Below are 17,858 nucleotides of genomic sequence, written 5' to 3'. Positions count from 1 at the left end.
CAGGGACATGTCGGCCCTGCCACTTTCGCCATGCCGAGGCCGGGGGGGGGGGGAGAGGGAAGCCTTCACTGAGCACAGGACATCTGGGGGTTGAGGATGGGGAGCCGCGACCACCAGGAGCCCTGTGAGCCCCCACCTGCAGCGCCCATTGTATTTTAAAATACAATGGGCTTTACTACTAGTCTTAACACAGCCCGCGGCGCAGCGGACTGAATAAAGCCGTAAGGGCTTAGGGGGAGGAGTTAGGGCGGGCTCTGTCCGGGATGAGGAAGGGTGCCAATTGGCCCCTTCCTCCAGACAGACCATCGGCTGGGCCAATCAGCAGGCGCAAAGCGCCTGCCGACTGACCCGGCCGATTCCCGCTGTGCTGACAAGGGAGCAACTGCGAGCCGCTTGAGCGCGGCTCACAGTTGCTCCCTTGCCGGCGGCCTGACGCATCGGGAGGCACGAAGCGCCTCCGGTGCGTCAGGCCGCTGGCAAGGGAGCCCCCGGCAGCCCCGCTGCACGCGGCTTCCGGGGGCTCCCTGCGGGGAAAGGAGGACCCAGCGGCTGCCGCGCCAGCCGCCAACACCTTCACGCCGGTCAGCCTCCCGCACCCAGAGAAGCAACCCCATGGATCAGGTAAGTCCGTGCGGGGGGAACACACGCTGCGGGGACGCTGTCTGCCCACCTGGGCCCCACTCCAAAGGCCCTGGGAGTCGGGGGGAGGGTGGCCGGCCCGCCGCCATCGGGGGGTGAGGGCTCATCCAGGAGGGCAGCGAGGACCCCAGGGGCATGCTAGTGCCCGTTGTATTTCTTCATACAACGGGCTTTGCCCCTAGTATGAATATAATCCTAGTGGGTGCTGATGAATCTAGTAATTCTGTCAGGAATGCTGACACCACTAGTGACAGAAGCTGGGTGGGACACTTCAGTTCTTGTGTCGAACACAGAAAGGGCAGTCTTCTGTTTTTGACTGGGTAGGTTTACCTTGGTTGGGTCATGTTTCTTTCCCCCCAAGTCAAATGGACAACAATCAGTATAAGTTAAAAGCTAGCAGCTGTTTCCAAGCCAAACACCTTGGTACGCAGGTAATGAAATCATAAAAATCCTCCTTACCCATCTGATCTGTTTAAGAAGTATTTTATTAGAGGTATATTCTTTCAAAATAAATACTTAACACGTTGCAACACATCAGGGGAACAAAACATGGAACAGAAAACAAAGCATAAAAAATCAACTTTCAAGTGGCTATTAAAATGCTACCTAACAAAGGTGTTATGTAAATAAATCAATTGCTTGTTTCCCAACAGATTTTGTTGCTGCATTCTCTTCAGAAAAACTAACTTGCATAGCAGCAAATGCTAAAAGTTGGTCTACCACAAGCTGTCCACAGAAGTGTGCAACTATCAGAGCAATTCCTACCCCCTGCAAAAACAAAACACCCTTGGTGAAGAGGTCCTCTCTCAAAGAAAAGAACAATTTTATTCAGAGAAAAATTTAATTTCTTTGGCATCTGATTTTATGCCATTTGTAGGAAAGATAGCTTCTATCAGCAGCTATATCTTCTATGGGAAGAGAACCAGTTACTTGTCACAGCTAGATCCACAGATGGATGGTAACTAATCCACTTTCTGTCATGATCCTGCCTGTCCAATAGCTGCAACTGAATTCAAGAAGGCTGGACATGGAAGGTTCTAAGAATGGGAGAAAAATGTGTACCATAAGGATAGCAGCAGCAATACATTCTTTCTATAATAACTGGCACCCGCCCTGAAAGGCACCTTGGAAACTTCAGTGTAGTACTTAGACTGCTATGCACCTAACTGATAAGCCAAGCTACCTTTCCACTGGTTTCCTGAGAGCAGGTGCCATTCTTCAGTTTAAGCAAACTAAATTTAAATACATGTGTGCTAAAAAAAAGCCCCCTTCATATTATCAACATTCTTCTGTCTACCGAAGAGATTCACAAAAGTTGATATACTAAATCATTTCCTATCCCACCTCCCACTGGAACATGGTTTCTCCCTGGTCATACTTTGCTCCCACATAACTTCCAATATTTTTGCTTTATTTTAGAGATATGTATGGATATTATTAAATCTGAAATCTATCTAGACCACAATTGAATAAAAATGTTACATTTTAGATGAAAATCATTGCAAATTTTGCTTTTCTTCAAAAGTGCGGTGCATGTTGCAAGCAAAAGTTTTGGCAGGCCCATGAATTTGGATATTAGTACAATTAAGTTTTTAAATTCCAATGCCTTTTTTAATTAAAAAGATTATTTGGGATTAGCTTTATAAACAAGCTTATTTTAATCTGGTTATTTTCCTAGATGGCCCATGGGTAGCCTACAGAAATGGTATCTCTATAATATAAGCATAATAACAGCAAATAAAAAAACACAGTACAATCATTGTGCCTTTAGCAACACCTTACTAGAAAAGCCTGAATTGCTGTGCAAGATATTTTAAAATAGGATATGGTGTTGAATAATTTAGTAATTGGTTACACATATACACAAACACACATTCACTGTTGGCCTCTTAAGAAGCACAAAAATGGCATTTACATTATGACAGAAAATAAAAACATGTTTATCTGGATATTTAAAATTACACTTAAAAAGGGGTTACCTGTGGCAGATTAGTCAGAAACACTCAAACAGCAACAAGTCTCTAGAGATTTCAGGTATGAGGGACTTTTGATAAAAACTGTTCTATTTGCCAAGTTATACTTTGAAAAGTCAGGAGTTCTCATCAGATTTTCTACTTAGAGATGCTCATTCTTTTAAGGAATGACTAATGGAACTTCATGAAAGGATTTACTACTACAAACAAGCACACAAAAGTTTGACAAAACAGCTAATACATTTTCCAGTAAGTAATGAACTTTCTTCCTCCAAGTAGAAGTTCTGGTGTTTGGTCAAGCTGTTAATGAAATAGCACCTCAGACTATAGTTAACTGCAATAGGTATCTATCTATTTTTATATTCCTTTGGGCAAACAGTTGCTAGTTGGATCTGCCTTGTTCAACAATGAAATGAAGCACCCAGCGAGGCAAGAATTCCATAAAGCATGTTCTCATTGACAAGTGAGAACTGAGACAGGGAGCTAGGTTCTTCCAGTGCTGTGGCTCTTTCATAATTTGTGTCAAATGCTCTAATACAAACACTTGCACAGACATAACTGCCACCCACAGTGTTCACATAAAGAATATGACAACAACATTCAGTTGGTCACAGTGCCAAACCCTGACCACTCCCATCCTGACTACTCAAAGATTTTACACTTGAATCGCTTGACTATTCAAAATTATATAAACTATAAGAAAGATAAGATGGATGCAAAAGCAAAACAGGCACTTGTGCTATTTTAGAGGTGAACGAGAATTGAGAGATTTTTCAGTATCATCATTATCATCGTCATTCACAAACATATGATCTGTGAATCACTGTGAAAGTTCTGCAGATGAAGATCTTGGTAGAAGAAACCTTATTAGTCATACTCTTAAATGCCAGAACACTTTTGTTCTAATGGGACTTTAATCATCGGTAAGAATATTCCCCTCCAAAAGGAATTTAAAAACACAACCTTAAATAAACATATCTCATAAGCCTCTGCTATTAATAATGTGCAGTGCAGCTCAGCTCTGCAAACAGCTCTGCAAACAAATTATTAGATTTTCTTCTCTGGTCTATCACAGGCACAATGAAGTACACTACCTATATACATCCACACATTTGTTCTCTAATGGCACTTGAAAATGCATCATTATTTCTTTTCTTTTTTTCATCTGTTAGAACCTTACATATCCCCCATCCCCTAGCTGTGTTCTTTGGCATATGGTAGATTGTTTGTGATATAAGGGGAACAGTGACAGGTCAGAAGAGAAAGGGCAGGATTTCCTTTTATAAATATGAGTAAATATGCCCGGACCCTCTTTTGTTCCTGTAGCGTAAAATTGTACTTGTGCTTCCACAATGCCAATCACAGTTATGGGGCCGGGGAGAGAAATCCCCGGCCTTGATGAAAAACAGGCCAGATAAATAGTATTGCTATAAAAATTATGAAGAAATGCTGCTGCTTTGCTACCACAATAAACTTTTGCCATGTTATGCAGTAGCGTGTACAAGGCAATAGCAACATAAAATGAGATGAGGTTCAATGCTGATTGAGAAAAGATTATGAGAAACGATTCTACACAACAACTGACAAGACTCATTCTTGCTTCCTGGAGTGCTGCTTCATCTCTAATGTAGAAGCTGTGGGCGACTCTAGTGACTGAGGAATTTAGAGAAGGCATTAGCAACGGATACTAGATCTCCAACAGTTTTGGACAAGCAAGCAAATGCCCTTCTAGATGTTTTTATTTGGGGGGGATTTAAATTGGAAGAATGCCAGTTTAACCTAGAGGAATGAACTTATTGTATTTATGTAATTACTAGAATCTGCACTTTATCAGCAGGATGGGAAGAAGATCGAAGAGCCACTAACCTAACAAGCAAAAAGGAGATACATTCACATTTGGCACCTCTCTTCTTATGATGTTCCTTCAGTTCTCACAGTACAGCCACTGTCATTTACACCTCAGACTCTAGTTTATCCATCTTCACCAGATCATCTGTATGTCCTAGAATCACCAACTGAGAAGCAACATCCCTAATCATGGCAGGAGCTATTAGCATAATCATCTTCACAAGGGAACAAGCCCTCTGTTGGCACAAGTGGATGAAAGCCCATAGGCTTCAAAGTTCATCTCACTGTAATAATTCATGTTCTCTTGCAAACGAGATCGAATCCCTACCTCCTCTCATTTCCCCCTCAATTAGCATTTAGTCACAAACCATTTCAAAACATACATTAAACCATATTGCATACTAACTTCTTCCATTCTTCTTTTTGTCTCTACCACAGTAGTACAAGACTAACATAGATTTAAAATGACTTGGGGGGGGGATTGATTTAGAGAAGGAAAAAATAACCTCATGTTCAGAAACAGTTTTAGTGGCAAAATGTCATCACTTGTGAGGTCTCCAGTCTGCATTGTAAGAAGTCCCTCAGAAGAGATAAGATTCAGAGGAACCAGAAATTCTAGAGGCACACAGTCAACTTTATGATTTTGTATTTTTCAAATTTATATATTATGAGCAGTGGCATCAAGACAATGTGCAGAAGATTTCACACTGTGCACCTGTGGTTGACAAGACAGACAAACCCTGATTCGAGGCCTGGCTTTGCTTGCAGCCCAGGCAGCCTTGCTGTTAGCATGCCATAGCACTGAAGAGACTGGGGGAACCAAATCTTTAAAAACACAAAACATAAAGCTACACATTTTACAATACTGATCTAAAAACAAAGAAATGCCAAGGTGCTGATTGGGACACAATCATCTTAATACGTAAGTCTGAGATAACTTTGAGAGGTGATCTAAAATGAAACTCTATAGTTCAACCAAGAGAGAGAACAGCTATGTTGCAGTCACCAAGTATTTTATACACCATCATCTCAAAAAGTGAACATGAAACCCATCAGAGTGGGTTGGGTATAACACTGTGCCAGTCACCTGATTAATGTTGGCACAATCAGGTGGTTTTGGTCTGATCACGGTGGGAAGAAGTCCCCTTAGTAGCTATTAAGGATACTACTGCTGCCCTCCCTCCCCTTCCACCTGGTGATGGCTTTAAAAGAGCTGCAGGCTCTCTTGTGAGTAGCCTGCTGATGGGTGTCTCATCTGAAGCCCTTCTGATGGGAAGATAGAAGCCTGCAGGTCCACATTAATACACAACAGCCCCAACATCAGCTGGCGCTGATATTCTTCCCATTTTGTCATAACGTCTGTTAAGGACAGGTTATTCCGCAACCACTTGGGCAATGCCTCTCCATAGCCAGCACTCAAGGGTACAGGTAAACTTTGGGTCTTTCTGAGTTCCAGATGGTAGTAGAGCCTGGAAAAGAAAAAACAAGATTTTCAGTCATGTCATGTTTGTATGCAGTGTTTAACACACTAGAGTTTGCAGCATAGGAAGGAATACACACCATAGATAAACACCAAAAGAGAAAGAAAAAAGGAAGAGGTAAAGACAGAGAGAGTAAAAATAAACATCCCATCACAATTTCTGCTCAACATCATACCAATATCATAATACTGCTATGATGGCATAGATAAAGCCAGCAGAGCAAGCTAGGGCCACGGCAAGATGCAGGCGAGCGCGTTTACGCTCTCGCTGTGTACCTCAATACTGACCTTTGACACCCTCTGGCTATCCTAGTCCTGCCCTTTGCTGGCCCATGAGCAGAAAGTGCCACTTGAGCTGATTTATGTTCAGAGGAAACTTTGAGCCTCCGGAGTGCCCCGGCTGGTGACCGCCACACAGTAGAATTTGACTGAGTCTGAGAAAGGGAGTCAGGTGGACACGTGAGAACAGCAAAAGCCACACAGAGCAAACTGCTCTCTATGAAAGAGAGATTCTACAGGGCTAAATGGAATCACTCTTTCATAGTTTTACTCCTTCAACTAGCACAACTGAAATAGTAATAACTTATTATCAATGGGTAAATTGAAAACAGTGGCTTTAAAATCACATAAAAATCATGGTTTAACAACTTCCAGACAATAGCAGTAGAAGATAATTTCAATGGTTGCTCCATGCTTTCACAGCTTTAAGACGGGACTATTATAACATGTTCTGTGTACATTCCATAGCAACTGAAGCTTCAAGGGTAGCCCCATTAACGGGACAATCTTATGGAATGGGAAACGCAGCTTCATATAAAAGCTGAGCAAACTAAGATGAGAACTCCAGGTCTTAATTTCTAAGCATTCATACTTGGAAAAAGTGCCACAGACATTAGAGAGGAACAATTTTCAAGTAGATGTGATTAGGTTTAATGTCAAAACCTCTTTATCTATCAGTCATATGGGGAACAAAATCTCTGCTATGCTGATCTTATTGCCGGAGTTATGACACCCCTAGAAAAGTAAAGGGAAAGAGATCCTACCGGGCTGAGAGATGACTTCCTAGCTTCTTCTTGGCTTTTCTCATGAGATATTGACAAACTTTGCTTGTCTGCTCCTTCATCCACCTAATGTCTTCTGGAACATCTGGCAGCCACTCCAGCAGCCTGAAGGAGAAAATGACAAGACGCAATTGTTATCTGGAGCGGCCACGGCTACATTACAGGCAGGAACAGAAACATCTCATAGTTCCACTAAGCCTTCTCAAGGAGAGGCCGTCTCTCCACAACTATTCCCTTGCATCAGTCACTGGCAGCCAAACAGTCCACTGACTACCGTCATCCGCTTGCCACAGTGTGGTGCTTAAACAAGCTGAGAAAAACCTCTTCAAAATAGTAGATCTCATTTCTCTTGTCAAGTTTTAAGGAGGCAGACCAAGACAAACATTAGGTGTACACAGAACATATGGTTTCAGTGATGGATGGCTACGTTATTTTTTTCTTTTAATGTCTACCTGGGGGGTCACTTTTGATGGAAGTGGTTTTAAAAACAAAAAAGCTTTCACAGTTCTACGGGGACTGCAAGACGGAGCTCTTCCACCAGGAATTTGGTCAAGGCCAGGGCAGGAGGATTCTTTGGCTCCCCCCCCCCCTTAGATGTCTTGGATATCTAGGACATTATTACGTGTTCCATCCATTTACACTGTAACACAGTTGGGTGCTGAGGAGCCTTGCTGAGCCAGGGTTGGTTGCTGGAGAGGGATATTAGTAATGATCATAGAGGATGGAGCAGAGTTGTTCTCTTTTGCCCTGGAGGGACAGACCAGAATGAATGGGATGAAATTAATTAAGAAGAAATTCCATCTCAACATCCAGAAGAAGTTCCTGACAGTTAAAGCGGTTTCTCAGTGGAACAGGCTTCCTTGGGAGGTGGTGGGTTCTCCATCTTTGGAAATTTTTAAACAGAGGCTAGATAGCCATCTGACGGAGAGGCTGATACTGTGAAGGCTCAAGGGGGTGGCAGGCTACAATAAATGAGCGATTGGAATGTGAGTGTCCTGCATAATGCAGGGGGTGGACTAGATGACCCATGAGGTCCCTTCCAACTCTATGATTCTATGATCTCTGCTGCTGTATTGTTTGTAGTATACTATGATTCAGGGGGGTTATTGTTTTACAGGATTGTATTATATTTTATGGTTTTAAATTGTAAGCCACTGCAAGCCAGCCTTGGCCAAGAATGTCAGCTAATAAACTGAAACATAATAATAGACAAAATAAGTTTTAAGTGTCTCACTTGACACTACAAAAATCTGTTTCACAGTAAACTAAAAACTGTTCCATGAAAAGCAAGATTTTTGAACTGATTTATTTGTTATTCTTTTACTAGTCATGGGTAGGGTGAGGAGTTAAGTTGTGCTCACCCACTAAAAAGTCTGCTCCAGATTTTCTTCAGATATTTTATTAGGAATTATTTATTACATATCTTCTGCATACCCATAAGGGTGAGAATCTGGCTTTCAGGCAAGGAAGAGTCTCAGGATGTTCTACCCCAAGTCACATATTCTTCAGTTTCAACTGTTCCTCAAAGCTGCTTTCCATACTCAATGCCACTGGAGATGCCCTCAGCTTATAATAAATTCCTTCCTCAGTTCTCTCCTGCTTCATTTAGAACCACATTCAACAACTAGGTACCGAATCTTTACTCTTCTTGCTGGATAGCAGTCTACAGCCCGTTCCTCAGTCCTATCAGCAGCGTTTCTTCCCATAACTGAGTTTCAGAAGCAGGGACTGAACCTACCTGACAGTGAAAGAGAGAGCAGACTCCAGGGGGAGGGTGTATGGGAGCATCAAGGTAGATGCTAGGCGCACAGGCAACAGGTTGGCAATGCTGGTGAACAGTCCCTTTCTCTCTGTGCAGGCTTCCAAAAGGGCTGAAGACGGAAACAAGTGTTATTCTAGTCACCAATTATGTGAAGAATAATTCACAAAGCCATATTCAGAAGAAAAACCAATCAGCAATATTCTCTTGTGGTCAGCCATGTCACTAGCCTTTAGTCCAAGGCAACGGGAACAGAAGTACTGAACTATTTTCATGAGATTAACGCTACTCTTCTTGCACTACACAGCAGGCCAGACAGATGTGCCTGTTGCATGGTACTGTAAAAAGAAACCATTCACTGCAATACTTGATATCCTTTTGAATGTTTCATTCTGTTAAATTCACAACAGCTTCAGGAAGAGTCTGAGGTATTCTGCCATCCTAGAACCAGTTCAGCCACTTAGTAGTCACAATAAGTTCTAACTGCAATTCCTCACCACACCTCTGGCCATAACTTGAAACAGGGACTTGCTGATCATGCCCAGGGCAGCATTCACAGACTCACGGACCTGCCCTCAAGAAAGATCCACACAAGTCACATTTGAGAGTCTGCAGCAGACGTGGGGGATCGGAAGCATGACTGACCCTTCTGGAAGGCCAGGAATTACTATCTATCTAGATCAGTTTAGAGGCTGGAGGTATTTCCATGGACTGTGAGTGTTACGTGCTCACTTTGACCCTATGAGCTCCCAAATGTGCTATTTTTAACAGCCTTGCTAAGGTTTTGCAAACAGAAAGCTGTTGAGTCAATCCAACGCATTTTGGAACTTCTTTTCCTACTGCCTTCAACTTTTCCACAAAACATCTGGTACTAAAGCAGTTGACACCTGCTGGAAAGAGCACAGAGTTCAAGATGCTAATTATTTTGGTCTTCTTTCTTCACTGCTGATTCCTATCCCACCCATCAAAGCCCTCCTATTTTGTATGAATCTCAAGCCCCACGTCATCTCAGAGACCCCTGGGGAAAAAAGATAAAACGTTCCATAGCCAAAAACTATCCTGACTTGAATTTTATTTTCAGACATGCCCTGTATTATCTCAAGACACAAGAAAGATTCAGCCTGTTTCTCATCTTGCAAGGCAGGTTCATATTTAACAGTTTTGGGATGGAGGTTAAGTGTTAATGACTTTGTGAAGGCCGCCTAGCAGCTGCACTGATGAGCTGGGATTGGAACCGAAACTTTCAAAGGCAACCCTTCCTTCCCTGTATCACACTGGCTCCAGCATTCACTAGTGGAATCTCAGTTGTTATATCTGTGTCCTTAACTGTAAGCAGAAAGGCACTGACAGGATTACTGAAGCCATACAGGATGCCTGCAGGAGACCAAGTAGCTAATCCCAGTAACCCACAGACTGTACTGCCTATCATGAGCACTGTGTATTCAAGACCTCGTAAGGTATCTTTGAATGCAAACAGTACTACTTGTGTTATAAACTGATTTAATAGTCTTGGCTTTCTGTAAGCAATCCTAGGAACTGTAATTTGACCATGCATTAGGATACAACGACATAGGCTAGATATCAGGAATAAAAAATTCACAGTCAGAGTAGTTCAGCAGTGGAATAGGCTGCCTAAGGAGGTGGTGAGCTCCCCCTCACTGGCAGTCTTCAAGCAAAGGTTGGATACACACTTTTCTTGGATGCTTTAGGATGCTTAGGGGTGATCCTGCGTTGAGCAGGGGGTTGGACTAGATGGCCTGTATGGCCCCTTCCAACTCTATGATTCTATGATAGCAGATCTTCCCCATGCATAACACAGAGAAAGTAAATGTACACAAATGTGCATCTTCCAAATCCAAGGTGACTATCCTAATCACCCAACATTTTGCTTTTCCCATTATCCTAGTTTCTGATATGTGAGCAGGAAGTATTTTCTAGAGAAAAAACACATCCTAATGTGCTTAAAGAGAACACAGATTACAGAACACTAATCAGTCTTACTAATCAGTACTACAGTGTACACATTAATAAAGATTCAAAATATATTACAAATCTAATGTAAATATGCTTGAGTAAAAATACATATCAGTTTCTGCTTGTACGTTTTGTCTTTGGGACCTTTCTTTAATGTGAACAGTATAGTGCTGATCTGTGTTATCATACATTGTGTATGATAAAAAAAAAACATGCTTGTTTAAAATTACTTGTTTAAAGAAGATACTGTTGACTGGAAAGAGCTGTAATAGTATTATTCCTTCAAATGAAATATCATACCCTGGTGCAATTTAGGAGGCAAGTGTTCAAAAATATGGTCTTCTGCGACTGCCAGTGCAGCGCTCTCTTCCAGCTGATCCTCTTCTCCAGCTGTTTCCTCTTCAGGATTCGTCTCCCCGGCGCTACCTTCTACAGCTAGCAGAGGCAGCATAGGCCTTGGATGATGGAGGAGACCTGAACAGGGAAGACAGATGAGTGAAATCCTTGCACATCAATCAAGAGCTTGTTGGCTACATTTTCAGTCCTACCCCAAAACTCTGAATTATCAAGAGTTCAGTCCCGAAAGGTCACAAGTAGACTTGCATATATCTGCAGTCATTACAAGACTTTGGGTGCTTTTGGGCCAAATCTCCTGCTGCAGATGAACAGCACTAGTCACATGATGGTATTTGTGGCAGGGCTTAATCCCATGAGGTGCCTAATAGCTACTCCAGTCTCTCAGTGCATGCTAGCAACACTTGAATAACCAGGACAAAGCCACAGTAGATATGTTTGTTGCACTACAGGTAGTCTACCACAAGAGGACACTATAGACATTAGCAGTTTACTGCGCAGCAGGTGGAACACTGTAGACAGGCATTCTCACCGGACCAAAACCAGAATCTCTCAGAACAGCTAACACCACTATGACCTTCTAATATCAACGTATACCATATTGTACTACTGACTGTGATAACGGGCTGAGGCATGACTCAGTCATGGTGACTGAGGCAAACCTCCACATTCAGAGGCACTAAGCCTCTGAATTCCAGAGCCAGGAGGCAACATCAGCCAGGAGGCAAAATCCTGTCTTTATGTCCTGAGGAACTAGTTGGCTATTGTGTGAAACAGGATGTGGGACTAGATGGACCACTGGTCTGATCCAGCAGGGCTTTTTCTTATGTTCTTACTAGGGGCTGAGAAGGGTTCTACTTTTGTACAGTACACTGTACACTGTACAAGTTCAACTGAGCTTATGCAGCAGAATATCTGAGTGGACTGTTCAAGAGGCAGTATCTCTTGCAGCTCTAGGCACAGGTAGAAAATTACGCATAACAGGTTTTCTTGTCATATCTAAAGTTCAAAAAGATGGCTTTCTTTTTGGCCACATCCTCTTGGTGTAGCTGAATATAAAGCCATTTGAGTTACTCAAAGCTTGTGCAGACAAGGTAAGGAAAAGGATCTCATCCTGACGTGTAATTCATTCAGTCCAGCCAGCTGTACGGTATGTGTTCTGCACAGCAACAAAATTAGTAATGTGGTCTCTCTTACTGGGACTAATATTTGGTTTTAATATAAATATAAAAGTTTAATAATAATAATAATAATAATAATAATAATAATAATAATAATAATAATAATAATAATAATATGAGAGTTTTCACAATGCACAGAATGTCTTCCACTAGGTAGAACTGAAAGAGAGCTCTGTAAACCTTGGTTTTAAGTGCTTACCAGTCTTTTTCAAGAAGTGCAAAGCATCCCGGTAGCCCTGCTTACACATGTCCCGCAGAACCTGCACATAGATATAAAGGCAAGGCATGTTTAGAATGCCGGAAGGCAGTGTCTATAAACAGCACTTTGTTGACCAAGGATCAGTACAGGAAGAAAGGCGAGAAGTGCCAGTTCTGCTACCTCCAACCCCACCCCACTCCAACTATATAATACATTACAGCAATAAGATGGGGAGAGGATAGAAAATACCAAGAGAACAAAGAAGCAAAGTCTGAAGATGGGCATCACTTTTTGTTCACCATTGAGCTGGAACAGGCATAAGTAGATATGATCTATTAAAATATTTGTAGGCGGAGCTGGTCAGTGGAGCATTACCACTTACCACTGTTCTCCTCAGACCTGAATGTTAACTGGGACAGAAACCGCAGAATGAGTTTTAAGTGGCTTCCTGTTATTTGTTGCTGTAGCAGGGTGGAGACACTTCATTCTGAGGCACGTTCCCTCTTGTGCAGCATACAGGAGGTACAGTTAAAGTATAACCATTTTGGATCCCAAGGGGGAGAAAAGTTGGGAAAATATACATACTCCAAGATCTTTGGAGAAAGGAGAAGATAAAAATGTAGCTTAAGCTGTAACAATTAGCATCTTCCCCAGGGTGCAGCAAGGCTGTCTGTCTAGTAGCAGGAGCAAACCAACCATGCTAGCAGAAGTCTGTGCACAGCCCTACCTAATTTATGTCTTTATTAGAAGAATAAAAGTGAGGATTAAAATTAAATAAAAACAGCATTACTTCTAATCCCTGTGCCTATTTGTGACTTTGTGCTTGTTTCTGGAAGGAAATGCGCTGCTGCTCATTTAATGTCATATGTCTTACGGTAACATGGGTGCCAACAACTTATGGAAACTAGAAAGATGTATTTGGGGGCTTGGGGTAGAGGGGCAGATTACAATAGATTTTGCAAGTGTTCATATATTTCTTATACTTTTAAATTAATCCCAGATGCAAAATATGAAATTTCAGAAGAATGTTTGCAGGTAAACTTTGGAATAATAGGTGGTGATATGCAGATAAGCAGGAAGTGGAAGGGATAAAAGGATCACGATTATAAAGTTAGTCACAGGATGAATCATGTTGTGTTACCTGTAGCTACTCTTCACCCTGATTATTGAAAACACATTTTTGGGGTTATGGAGCTTTGGAAAAAAGAGGCTTGATCACATGCATTCGAGCTTACCCTCCCTGTCATCAGGAAGCAGGAGGATGATAAACTATGAACATAATCTCTTGACTCCATTACTGTGCTTTCATATAATGGTCAAAAATTTCATACTAGGGCTGCAATTCAGATGTCAAAATAAATTATGCTTTGTTTAAATGGTGGTTAGTGCAACAAACTCCAGTTAGAATTCCAACAGTGTAGCTTATTAGTCTGCTGTAAGCAGGAGTCTATCAGCACTTTATCGATTAAGGGATTTTAAAAATGCAATGCTTTTTATGAACATAAACTGGTTACTGTATCAGACATCTACTGTATCACAGGCATCATGTTCTTATCACCTTCTCACCTGTCTCCCACCATACTCTGAGCTAGAAAACTAGTCTGACCATCATACACTTTTTCATGGCTTTTAACAGCATACTGGTGGTTGAATTGGACAGGCTTTTTTTAAAACAACTAAGAGAAAGTCTCCACTTTTAAAATATTATTAAATTTTCTGAAGTTTATCAACTGATGAGAGGAAATAATTAAATGTAATTAATTGAAATAAGTTTCACCCACTATGGAGGTATGCATGTGAGATGCACACAGACACACGCACACCCTGCCCCCAGTGCTCTCAAAGTGTCATGTTGGGCTCTCACCTGAGGCTCTGGTGGAAACAAGGCTTTTGAGAGGCGGTAGAGGTTGCGTAGATTGAACTGAATGCTGGTGTTGGTGACTCTCAGCTCATGGATATTTGTGGAGCTGTCTCGTGGGCAGATATCACTCTCTCCTGAGAAGGGGGACACTGTAATGGTATTCTTCAGTTCATACTGCGGCAGGTTGTCAGAAATCCCTCCATCAACATACCTCTGGGATGACATTGAAACAGAATGAAAGGAATGGTTAGCTTGTTTTTCTCTTCATGCCGCTTGGTTCTCTTTCCTCCCATCTGTGAATACCACTCTAGGGTGATGACATACGAAGAGCATTGCTCAATAGCTGTTAGGGTGGAAGTTCAGCTAGCCACTGTAGAAGATCAGTCAGAAAGCTACAACATTCAAGAACTAGCAAGATTTGCTCAGATTTGCTCTCCCCCACCCACAAAAAATAAAACAAAATAGAGATTTCCCCCCATGCACTGCAAGTAAGAATTCAAAGACCCTTGAAATCTCTTGTAATGGCCAACTACTTTATGTTAGAATCATAGAATCATAGAGTTGGAAGGGGCCATACAGGCCATCTAGTCCAACCCCCTGCTCAACGCAGGATCAGCCCTAAGCATCCTAAAGCATCCAAGAAAAGTGTGTATCCAGCCTTTATGTTGTTCACTTTTCAGAAGTAATATATTTTCCAATCAGAATTGGTAATTAAAACCACTCTAGTCTACTACTACTACTACTACTACTACTACTACTACTACTACTACTACTACTACTACTACTACTACTACTACTACTACAATATCTGTGGAAAGGTTTGGGCTTTTTAGAGTACAGAACTTTTGAACTTTTTTTGGTTTTGTGATAGGAACTATAAAAGGTATCATGAAGACTGCCATGCAGGGGGAATATGGAGAGTGAAAATACTACAGGACATGACTTGGTTTGCTAAGCAAAGGATAGTGAGCAACATTTCATATATCTTAATAATGTGAATTATAACAAACTATAAAATCTTGAAGGGGGGAAAACCTCACTAGAGATAGGGCAAGATAAAAATCTGAACAAGCAAGCTAGCCCACTGAAACTGTAGCTTTAAGTGTTTAAGAGGAATATCCATATGTTTTAAGATGTTGTCAGATCCACATGGACTGCTGGATTGTCTTGCTTTAAATAATCTAGTCAAGCATACTAATAGAGGGAAGATTTCTGAAACAATTACAAGAACATTAGAATCTTTTTGTAGAAATGGCTGGAGCAGAGGGCATATTCCAAAATTCAATGTGGAACCTCAGCCTTTGTAGACCATTTCTGGATAAACATACCTAGAGTAGTTCTGAAATGCTCCTTCAGAATGTCACACAACTGGCTCAGGAGGAGAGAGGTGCCTATTTGTATATTGATTAGCTTTTGTTTGGGGATTCTTTTAATTGTGATGAGAGTGGCTAGGAACTACACATTCAGCTGGCTCCCTTATTTGTATGGAGACAGGATGCAGACTTGTTGATAGTGGGTACATGACCAAAATGCTGTGAGTTTTGCTCCAACACTAAAATAAGCCCACGGAAAGCCAGTGAAATTGCCATGTCTGCTCTGAAACAACAAGGCACAGCTCCTTCACAACTGTCATTAACATCCTTACATAAGAGCAAAAGCAAAACAAAATCCCTCTATTGGTTGGTTCCCTTTCACCTAGTTCCCAGTGAGGAACAAATAGTACAGGCTGCCCTCCTCTACAAGTTTCCAGACCCCAGGAAAGAAGTTCAGTTGCACGCCATACAGTACACACACACATAGGAGAGTGAGCTCATTAAATGGATCAACACCAGACTCCTCAGAGTCTGTCAGTCCAGAGGGTTTTTCCTGCCCTCCCCTAATGTGTTGCTCTCTGGCATGAGTGGGTGGGTGAGGTGTTGAGCAATTCCAATGGCACTAAAATAAGAGTTCAAGGAGAGGCTACAGTTGCACAGAAAGGCTGTAAGCAGTGCCCTTATCTCAAGCGCTGGCTTGTTTGCTTCTAGAAAGCCAGCTAATGCCCTGAAGACAGCAGCTGCATGGAAACAAACAACCACTTAATGGAGGGAGAAACAACCCTCTTGGAGTGTAGGATCCCAGACACCTATCCCTGCCCCCATCCCCCACCCGCTATTTACAAGGGGCAACATAATTATCCCTCTTGCATGAAACCTCAGAGAGCATTGTGGTTACTTTACACAGATAAACTAATAACCTTATAGCACAAGCAAAGACCTGTAAAGTAATGAGATATGAAGAGAGTTCTAATTAGCACAGTCCTTTTTAATCGAATCTATGCCACAAGACAACCGTGAACACAGGCGTCCATTGCCTCCTGGTCCATCCCTTCGGGAGCCTCATCAGCCACCAGGCAGTTCTGCCACTTAGCAGAAGGGCAGAATGGAATTTTCCATCACCCTGCCTGGCTCAGCTTCTAGCCACTGCTCTGTCAGCAGCTGGCCACTGTGTGGAGAAAGAACGAGATACAGCGAGGCCTTTTCTATGGACTGTTTGATATCAGGGCCCTCCAGGGCCTTCAATAGTTCTGGAGGGCTTGCAAGACAGAGCTGTTCTGTTAGGTCTACAGTTGAGGCCAGGAAATTAACACTGAGAAATACCAACTGCCCAGCAGAAATGGAATTCCCCTTAATAAGGTTTAATGGAGGTGGTTTAATAATATACTTCTAATAATGGAGGTGGTTTAATAATATACTTTAATAATAATATACTAATAATATACTTTAATAATATATTGTAATTTAAAACACTTAATAACTGTTTATCAATGTAATTTTATGATCGGTATATGTCTTCATGTTACCCATCCTGAGCCAACCAGAAAAGGCAGGCTATAAAAATGTTGTTTATTATTATCATTACTAGGACAAAAGCCCATTCTATAAAAAATACAACGGGCTCTAGAGCAGTGGTTCCCAACCTTTTTATCCGGGGACCAGTCAACGCTTGACAATTTTACTGAGGTCCGGAGGTAGTCTTTTGCCGAGGGACATTGCCACTGCTGCCTGAGCCCCTACTTCGCTTGCTTTCCTGCCAGCACCCCTGACTTCCTGCCGCCTACTGGGCGGCGCTGCTAGCAGCAGCTGCACAGTGCCAGGCCAAGGGGGAGCCCCAGCCATGGTAGCCACAGGAGAACACCAAAGGTGAGCTGGAGGCAGAGTGGCAGGGCAGCCCCCGAGATGGCAGCTGGGGAGGAGGACGAGGAGGAGCCGCAGCCCGGTACTGACTGATCCATGGACCAGTACCGGTCCCTGGACCAGGGGTTGGGGACCACTGCTCTAGAGTGCACCTGCCCCAGCAGCCCTGCTGAAGGCTTCCAAGGCCGCTGCAACGCTGGTTATGGCAGGGGTGAATTCAGACAGACGTTCCCTGCCTCCCCCACCCGGGCAGCCACACTGAGGCCTTGCAAGGCCGCTGCAAGGTTATTGGGGCAGGGGCAAGCTTGGCTGGGAGCTCCCCGCCTCCCCCATCTGGGCAGTCTCACCGTGGCAAC

At 42.6% G+C, this 17,858-nt stretch overlaps 1 protein-coding gene across 2 annotated transcripts in view; it reads right to left on the bottom strand.

Annotated features, from left to right (window-relative positions):
• Positions 1-1,106: 1,106 nt before the first annotated feature.
• The window catches only part of PNPLA2 (patatin like domain 2, triacylglycerol lipase), a 57,657-nt gene continuing 40,905 nt past the window's right edge, over positions 1,107-17,858 (bottom strand). The window contains exons 4-10 of one of the 2 annotated variants that reach the window (XM_077321405.1): positions 14,333-14,542; positions 12,469-12,529; positions 11,035-11,208; positions 8,740-8,872; positions 6,984-7,106; positions 6,229-6,374; positions 5,755-5,929 (exon numbers count right to left, since the gene is read on the bottom strand). In XM_077321405.1, the coding sequence (XP_077177520.1) occupies positions 6,245-6,374; positions 6,984-7,106; positions 8,740-8,872; positions 11,035-11,208; positions 12,469-12,529; positions 14,333-14,542 (831 nt within the window). In that variant the 3' untranslated portion in view covers positions 5,755-5,929; positions 6,229-6,244. Of the gene's footprint in view, positions 5,930-6,228; positions 6,375-6,983; positions 7,107-8,739; positions 8,873-11,034; positions 11,209-12,468; positions 12,530-14,332; positions 14,543-17,858 lie in introns of both variants that reach the window. The other variant, XM_077321406.1, reaches the window with a different exon arrangement.

Source organism: Paroedura picta, chromosome 2 (assembly GCF_049243985.1).
Source record: "Paroedura picta isolate Pp20150507F chromosome 2, Ppicta_v3.0, whole genome shotgun sequence".
Taxonomy (NCBI): domain Eukaryota; kingdom Metazoa; phylum Chordata; class Lepidosauria; order Squamata; family Gekkonidae; genus Paroedura; species Paroedura picta.
Note: the sequence above shows the minus strand (reverse complement) of the source record. Positions and strands in the feature narration are given on the sequence as shown.